The 8,893-nt window shown below is 46.3% G+C and overlaps 1 protein-coding gene across 1 annotated transcript in view; it reads left to right on the top strand.

Annotated features, from left to right (window-relative positions):
- Positions 1–1,455: 1,455 nt before the first annotated feature.
- Positions 1,456–8,893, top strand: part of T265_14060 (hypothetical protein) — a gene marked incomplete at both ends in the record, with an annotated part of 25,124 nt that continues 17,686 nt past the window's right edge. Inside the window, one exon of the mRNA XM_009171831.1 lies at positions 1,456–1,644. Coding sequence (XP_009170095.1) covers positions 1,456–1,644 — 189 coding nt within the window. The remainder of the gene's footprint in view (positions 1,645–8,893) is intronic.

Raw genomic sequence — 8,893 nt, 5'->3', positions numbered from 1 at the left:
CATGGAAAGAGGCAGACTGAACGGCCCCTGTTATTCCACAGATTCGGCGTAAACCAACACTGCATGAGGACACTAGAATTCGCCAACTTTAGTACTGAATGCATTAGATAGTGCGTTCATTCGGTGATTACACACTACCTCTTCGTCATACGTAAGAAGGGAGGGCTAAGGAAAAATGTGGAGACCCGAAATAGTTGAGTTTGTTTACCGGATGCACTAGGATGGACCAACACGAGCTCTGAGTTGAGATTAATTTCAGACCTGTCCAGTCCATTTTGCCTGTTGATGTGTATTTAAGTTAATGTTTCTCGCTTGTTCCAAGACCACTGATTGCCCTGGGTTCAGTAATTTGGCATCGATGAATGTATAGTTGACATTGAATAAAGTAACCTGAGCGAAAGAAGTGGGTGCAAGGAAGTCCCGAAGAGTACAAACACAATGTGTTTTACGTATCACTATTCCGAAGCAAAGGGAGAGTAGTCTTTCAAGTCAGCCCGATGTTACTGTTGGATGGGCTACATATGAGTGTTCGAATGATGTCCCATTTGGAAAGCACTACCGTTAACTTACTCTCTCTCCAGTGCTGGGTAAGTTTTTTAGTCACCTTGTCAGATGATCTTGTGGTTTGTTTTATCAGGAAAAATTAAGTTCGTCGACAACTCTTTACAAACTCTATTGTAGCTAACGTTTAGCCCATTTGGTTCAGCACGCTTTTTGAACGCGCCCAACACCAGCAGCTTGGTTCGACCCGAGGCCAAACTTCGCGGAAAGAGGGCACGGGTGATGCACGCAATCCGAGCAAAACAAGAGTGTCAGCCATTGTGCCAATAACGGACGCACCGATGCACAAGAAAACACTAAGCAGACTGAAATAAAGTTGGAGGAGTGACACAGGGAGCTACCTATGGCCATCCTGCTATAACGGACGCACCGATGCACAAGAAAACAATGAGCAGACTGAAATGAAGTTGGAGGAGTGACACAGGGAGCAACCTATGGCCATCCTGCCAGCTCCGCTGGCGTTCTGAAGGCTATCGGTCCGATTGACGTGGATGTGATATTTGCGTTCGCCATTGGGTACAGCGAAAGGACGTGGGCTGACAGCAGTTCCACCATAGAGACAACAGGCATCGGAAAACAAGCCACACCGAAAGTCGCTTGGCTGCGTTCTTTGCCGGTGCCCATGCAAGGACAAGACAAGGCGGTTCAGAGACCAGGCCGACATTTGAACCAATCAGGTGCAAGTGCTGAAGGCCGTTAATTCAGCCATTGCATCGCTGGCCAAACAAAGCCTCCAGCGTGCGAAATGCTCTTAATTCATTGGCTCAGGCTGTTGCTCAGCTAACGAGTTTAGGTGATTGGCCATAACTTGTAGGCGTGCTTCACCGATTGGCTGTATGTCTGGCCTGGAACGGCAAAGCCAATCAGAGTCTAATTAATCTGAACTGAGTCACACGCACTTCATTCTGTGGCTGCTGTACACGTTCGGAGTGCGATTTCCCGTTTCTTCTGCTCGATAGCTTTTGCACGGATTTAATACGTTTTACGTTTGTCTTCGTGAATAACGCGATTTACAGAAATATGGGATTGGCATCCGGCAAACTCACTTTACATCATGTTGAGGACAAACACAAACCAGAGACGGTAAGCGCTGTTCATGCTCGTATGTCGTAATTCCTGGCTCGCGAATTGGTCCCATTAGGGCTTACCTCTTTTATATACCCTACTCCGTTTATGAGAATGTCATGTAACTGATCCTGGCAAGAGCGTGTTCAGGACATAAGTTAGGCACTGTTATCGGCTTACGACTTTGCTCTGACCAAGTCAAACACCGGAGGGACATATTACTGGTAGATATTTTTGATACATACAAATCAAATCCAAACCCCAAGTCCCAATAACCAAATGGCATTTGCAGCTTCACTTCTGGCGCCTTTCTAATCTCATTTGCTTAAGCGTGCACTGATATCTGACTATAACGATTACCCTGAAATAGAAACGGTATCATATGGGGGCGACACACAAAATAAGCTGTGTAATATTTCATTCACACCTGATTAGATTTACACTTATGTTTATCGGCTGACGCCCATCTGGGAAGTACTCAGGAGTTGAGTTAATCTCGTTCAGCTAAACGCCATGCCATTAGAAGGAGGTATGGAAGCTGGAACACTTCCGGGTTGCCCAAACCTAGACTGGGGAATTTGATAGGCGGGGGTCAGGTTTGAACCATAGATCTTCTGGTCAGTGAATTTGCGCCCAAACCACTGAGCTATCTGGTCCCCTTGAAATAATTCAAATGCTAGTCTATCGCTGAGTAATCCTCGTATGAGATTAGTGGGCTCAAGCTCTGTGGCACTTGTGGCGCCGTCCTTCTAGCTCCAAACAGGTCATCATCGACAGCATGACATCAGTGTTCAACACCGATGCTTCACTTCCCCAAACAGGTATCATCGTCGTGACCGCCTGACTAATCAGTTTACTCTCTGTCGTGAGGGCTAGTAGTTCATATGCATTTCAAGCAAGCAAAATGAACCTCGAGCATGTATTTCCTGACCTGAGTGTACTCTGACGTTGCAAAGTATATCCTGGACAACTTCTTGCTGTTTTCGGACTATCAAGTGAGAGACCTTACTACAAGTCGCACCATGATTGCTGTTGTACTTTCCCTATTAGAATGCCCATCGCCTTTCTACACTTAAACTATTATTGCACGTATGCACAGAGAACTGCTCGTTTACGGGCAGTTCTTGCGGAATTTTGCTCCGCATGCTGTAATCGTGGCTTTTCAATATTAGAAGTCTGGCTCCCTATCTCTAACTTCTCTACTAAGTCCGCTTTATCCATCAAAAATTCTATTCATGCAATTGTCCGCTGAACTTGTCGTTGGGAGCGTTTGACTTGGGAAACAGACGGCGTGGCAATTGTGTGTTCGTAATACGTGCACCACACGAGTCAATTTCACCATGCGTGGGTCTCGACGAACCTTTATAAATTCACCAATGCCCTCCACATGTGCGCTGCGGTCGTCAGTAAGCTGAAGTGAGTAATTCACTCTTTAACCAACTTTCCAGACAGGAAACTGACGGGAGCCTTGGTTGCCACCCCTGACCTTTGACCTTTCTGGACAGTCGTCACCTTAGTTCCATCATTGTTTCGTGCCTGGAAGAGTGGGTTGACTAGTATTCTGTTTTTAGTGGTAGCGAGTTGTTTGAACCTTGTGTCCGCGCTGTAAACAGCTCTCTTGATTGTCCGCTTTTATTAAAGTAACTTGCATACCGAATTGGTTTTGACGAGATACCCATCTGGAGCGGAGTGTGCTGCACCAGGCCGCTTTAAGTTTCAGTTGGTACGATATTCGAGATGCCGTGATACACGTATAGACGTAATACACTGTTCATAAGGTTGCCGTAAACCCTTGTTCTACGTTTTGTTCCACTTTGTTTTGATGATTGACAGTAAAGTCGGATGCAATGTAGACCTCGAGGTGCTAGAACGTTTTGGTGGAAGGTGCACGCTATACAAATTTACGCATTGGGTTAGTCTGTGTGATGGGTTTTAAGGATATTTGACAACTGAGAGCGGTGATATCAAGTTCAGTGGTCCCCGTAGAGTTCATTTGAATGTTTCTATCTTGGTTTGCATTTTGTCAGATTGTGATATTTTACAGCTTTCGACATTCCTCTGAATGGTATTCCCCAGGGCCTAATGTGGTATTTGAACCTGCGTTTCACTGCCACCGATTCTTTCTAGTCCAGTAGTTCGATACTTAGGGTTTTCAGAACTTTCCTAGACTGGGGACTCACGTTTCCCGAGTTCGCCGTTTTCTATAGAAAAGCTACCAATGGGGATGCGGTGGTTCAGTGGCTAGAGCGCGGTTTTACCGGTCGGGAGGTCCATGTTTCGAACCCGACATCTGCCTCTCGACTTCCCTTGTCTGGGTTTGGGCAACCTGGCAGTATCCCAGTCCTCGTGCCTCCTACTGGTGACATGGCATTTAGGCACCGAAAATGTTTTTATAGCATGATACCAAGGTAATTTGTATGGAGGAAACAGCAGACTTCGAGTATATATCTCGATCCCTCAGTAATAGGTCGGCATAGGGATATTGTATAAATAAGAATGGATGATAATAATCCTTCAACTGTAGGACCCTTTGAGTTCTAATATGCCGCTCAAAAGAAGCGCGAAAACTGAGATAGTCCCAGGTTACCCAAGCGTAAACAGCGAGAGTCGAGATTTAAAGTTAAATTCGAACCACAGACCTTCCGGTCACTGAGCCATCGAGCTCAATTGATACTGGAGCGGGCGGAAAAAATTCAAGTGGGTTAATAGAAAATGTGAGTAGCATAGGAAACGGCTTACAGGATATATCAGAAGTAGACATCCAACGGCACCTTCTCAATCCTACGGGAGAATGTCACCATGTTATTATCCGCATTATCGTTACGAACGGAATCCGTGCTCATTACTGACGCATAATTATCATACGGAAGGGCCGTCATCGGCGGAGTGAGAGGAGACGTACAATACACTTGTTTCCTTTCTGACCTGAAGCAAGAATAGGCGGTGTTTGTCTAATATTTGTTCGCGGAAAAAAACGGGATGCCCCTCAAGCTCGGGTGCGAATTTAATGATCGGAAGGTCCGTGGTTCGAATCCAACCTATCCCGACTTTACTGACGCATAATTATCATACGGAAGGGCCGTCATCGGCGGAGTGAGAGGAGACGTACAATACACTTGTTTCCTTTCTGACCTGAAGCAAGAATAGGCGGTGTTTGCCTAATATTTGTTCGCGGAAAAAAACGGGATGCCCCTCAAGCTCGGGTGCGAATTTAATGATCGGAAGGTCCGTGGTTCGAATCCAACCTCGATATCCCGACTGCTTTTTTCCCGGCTGAGGCCACCTGGCATTAGTATTTCTACCCTTGTGCTTCCTTTGGATGGCATCGCAGCTATTCACTGAAATGTCAAAGCTGGATGATTGTTATTGTTACACATCAGTGAGGCACACAAAAATCCACAGGCCAAGTGACTCATTTTTCCACTGTTCCTGGAAGTCTAGCAGTCTCAAACGTCTGTCTCTAAACGCCTAGATTGGGTCTTAGTCAGTCAGACTAACACACGTGCGTATTTGCAACGGTGGCGGATGACAAAGCGTGACGCTAAGTCGACTGGGTGATATCAACAACTTATCTCGGTCGATTGATGGTGACGGATAAAAAATCGTTCATTTATGACACCCTTTCCGTGCGCAGCTGCCATCCACCCGAAGGGAAGCACGAGGAAAGGGATACTACCAGGTTGCCCAAGCCTAGACAGAAGTCGAGAGGCTGAGGTCGGGTTCGAACCACCGACTTTCCGGTGAGTAAATTCGCGCCTCAACCACAGCCACCCCGCTCCAAAAACGAGCGTCCCTGGGTGGGCTACAAGGGCGAGTGATGTAAACTTTCAATTGGTAGCGAGTGGTGGGCGAGGAGTTGAAACGTAGTCCCGTGTCCAAACTGGAATATGTTGCGTCTCCCTCGAGGTGAGACACGTTTCTTATTCCCATGTAACTTTCACCGCATATGATTTGATATATACAACGCGAACTGGCGCCATTGTGATTCTAACCTTGATAGACCCTCGGATTCGGCTGCTCATTCGCACTTCTGCCGCATGGCATCTTTTTAATGCTGATAGTTTGAGTCCGGACTGGCTACCTCACGATTAGTTTCTGGTGCTGTGTTGTTTGATGGACCGCAGGGAATATCCCTTTTCTCCCAAGATCTTGGCCAATAGTTCATGATCCGTGCCGCGGAAAATGCGTGATCACATCAATTCACGAGAACACAGCTAACATGCTTGTGAAATCAGAATCACAATGCCTATCCCATGTGTGACCGACAGCTACTAATTTGTCCACCTGACCATTTGGTCCGAAGGTATTCAGAATTTTGTGATCAAATAACGCATGATTGACCTGGAATGCTGTATTGTACTCCGCACTGTTATCTGAATGGTGAAATACTTAGTGGAAATAGTTTTGTGATTTAACTCAACTGTGCGGATACTGCCATAGTCTACGTCCCAAGCGAAACTTGGGTGAGTTGACGTGTAATTTAAAGGAAAGAGTAATATGGAATGTTTCTCCGTCACAAAAAATCAAGGTCTTGTGTTAATGTTACTCATCACTGCGTGAAATCGCTACCCACTGGATCCGTCATTCAGGCGCGTGTTTATTCTCTATTTCAACTTTTCTTGGCGTAAGACGTAAGAATGTCATTAACCATTGGATTCAGCCGGTATTCAGCTTGTTAAACTAACTGTCTTATTAAACTGTCTCTGTCTGGGTTTTATTTTCGTAATCTCATTCAGGTCCGCTAGGCGTAACCCTGCTTTTACAGTTTTAACCGGATGCAAGTGTGCATTGTTTGGATCCAATGTAGCCAGGGCTATTTCGGTGCAGTCATACTTCTCGTAGTTCAAGCGGAGAATGATAATCGTGAATACCGTTTTGAGAGGCGCGAATGTTTTAAAGAAATTGAACTAGTTACTGATTTCGATATCAACGTCCGATCCGAACACCCACTTAGATTCAACTGACCTCGAGATGGTTCATTGGTTAAAGCGCTAATTAATTGGTCGAAAGGTCCGTGGTTCGAACCTAACCTCGACTGCTCCTGTCGAGGCTTCGACAACCGGACAGCCTCTGAGCCCTTGTGATTCCCTCAGGTGGTATGGCAGCCAAACACCGAAATGATGTCACAGCATAAATTTGTCTATTATTTCCACGTGTTTCTCAGCTTCCAGTCATTTCCACAGTGATAATTACTCAAGTGAAATAGCAAGCGTGGCTGTCGCACCTTACTTCGAAATTGCTGTGGATGGATTTGGCATCACTCCGTTAGCCAAGGGGGATAAATATCTCCCCGGGTCACTATGGTCAAAGTTAATTCAGCACGGTACTGAGCTCTGTGTAATACCCGGAATTCAATTCGCCATGGATGACAAGTTCCTTGTTTAAAACCTCCGTACTGAACCAGCAAAAGTTCCGTTCATGATGTCGTCCGCAATGGGCAGCAGCACGTGATTTCTCCACCTATTCGGGTCACCGCGTAAACCGAATTTGCAGCACTATATGAGACAACGCTTACAAGTTCACACGTTTGAGTGCCTGAATATAATGCGGAACAATCTAGGTGACACTAATCTGCATAGCATTATGAGGACGGGTATCACGTACGATGTGATGTCACAGATCAGTGCAATCGAAAACTCACAGTTGACGACTCACGTTCGCTACGCGATGGATCGAAACTTGGAACACGAATTTCTTCGAACAGAAAGCCAATAGTGCAGCGAATCGGTCGGATGCCAATGGTATCGTCGATTGTCTGGCCACTACACAAACGGTTGGGAATGTTGAAATTAGCTTGACGCTCTTGCGCACATTGTATTCATACGATGGGTTATTTCCTCGTCAAGGACTGTTATGCACACACGCCCAGTGTTTGAAACCAATGACAATGGTTTTTTGGCGGTTTTGAAGCCTTTCAGAAGCATTGGTGATGTATCTGTCGCACATTTAAAATAGTTTGGGCTTTCATTTGAAACCACATGACAAACTGATTGCGGTTACGGATCTTATTGAGATTGCCAGCGACCAGACTTTTCCCGCATCGCATCGGTTGGCCCAGTATGTCCTCTCTACTTTCCCAGACCAATGTTTTCTTGCAAATCCGCAAGCGAATTGGTAGTATTGTTCACCGTCCAATTGGTCAACTTTCTTCAAACTAGAGCTAGTTGCCCCTAGGGACGTACCTTTTGCAATTGTATGTTTCTTACCTGTTGAAACTTTGGCTTCCTGTTTACGAATCCATGCTTTTGAAGTGTTAGGTTGTTAACTAGATTTTCTAGATCTTCCAGACTCTGTAAACATTGCGAATAAACTGCTTAGGCCGTATTAATTGTCTGATCTTGTTTTGTCGAGGGTCTCGGGGGACAGGTTTGTTTTCTCCGCCTGTCACAGACCACTCCACACAACCTTTAAAATTGTTTAGTCTACCAGCCGTTCGTGTCGTTCTATCACTGACCGACGACTCTTGTAGTGACTCGCCACGTGACCTCTGCGCAACTTTTGTTCCGTCACTTGATGTCAGAAAAAAACACGCTGTCAGGTCAGCACTGAGCTTCACTGCTTTCTAATCCTAGTCTTTGGGGCGAGATGGCTCGGGTAGTTAGGGCGCAAATTTACTGACCGGAATGTCCGTGGTTCGAATCCGACCTCCGCCTCTCGACTTCCCCTGTCTAGGCTTAGCCTGGCAGTATCTCTTTTGTCGTGCTTCCTTCGGGTGGCACGGCGGCTAGGCACCGAAAGGGTGGTACAGCTCAACGATATAATCCTAGTCTGTTAAGCCCTGCGGAGGTGCGGTCCATACTGCTCTGTGGAACAGAACAATGGCCTGTGCACGCAGAGGACATCCGAAAGATGTCATTGTTTGACCATCAGTGTCTACGGCCATTGGTCAGGTCTGGTGGGAAAATCGGACTAGTGATGCGAAGGTACGCCAGATATTCTTAGGAAGAAGGAACTCTCCCACGATATATGAATTACTCTCGCTTCACAGGTTACTCTGGCTTGTACTCCGCATGTCAGAAGACCGCCTGCCTCGCAAAGCTCTTTTCACCGAGCCCTGTGCTGAATACAGCGACCGAGAGGTGGACAGTGTATGGAGAAACTGTCCAATCGCCCAATCAATGGCGCTTATGCATCAAGGCTATCGCCTCCAATGCTTAGCTACCCGATTCTCGAACTAATTGAACATCCCATCGCCAAGACTCGGTCGTATCCCGGTGATCGAAACTGTAGCAGCTAGAACCAGTACGCGTATGATACGCGGTTTACA

Source organism: Opisthorchis viverrini (assembly GCF_000715545.1).
Source record: "Opisthorchis viverrini unplaced genomic scaffold opera_v5_135, whole genome shotgun sequence".
Lineage (NCBI taxonomy): Eukaryota > Metazoa > Platyhelminthes > Trematoda > Opisthorchiida > Opisthorchiidae > Opisthorchis > Opisthorchis viverrini.
This window is presented reverse-complemented; position numbering and strand designations above follow the sequence as displayed.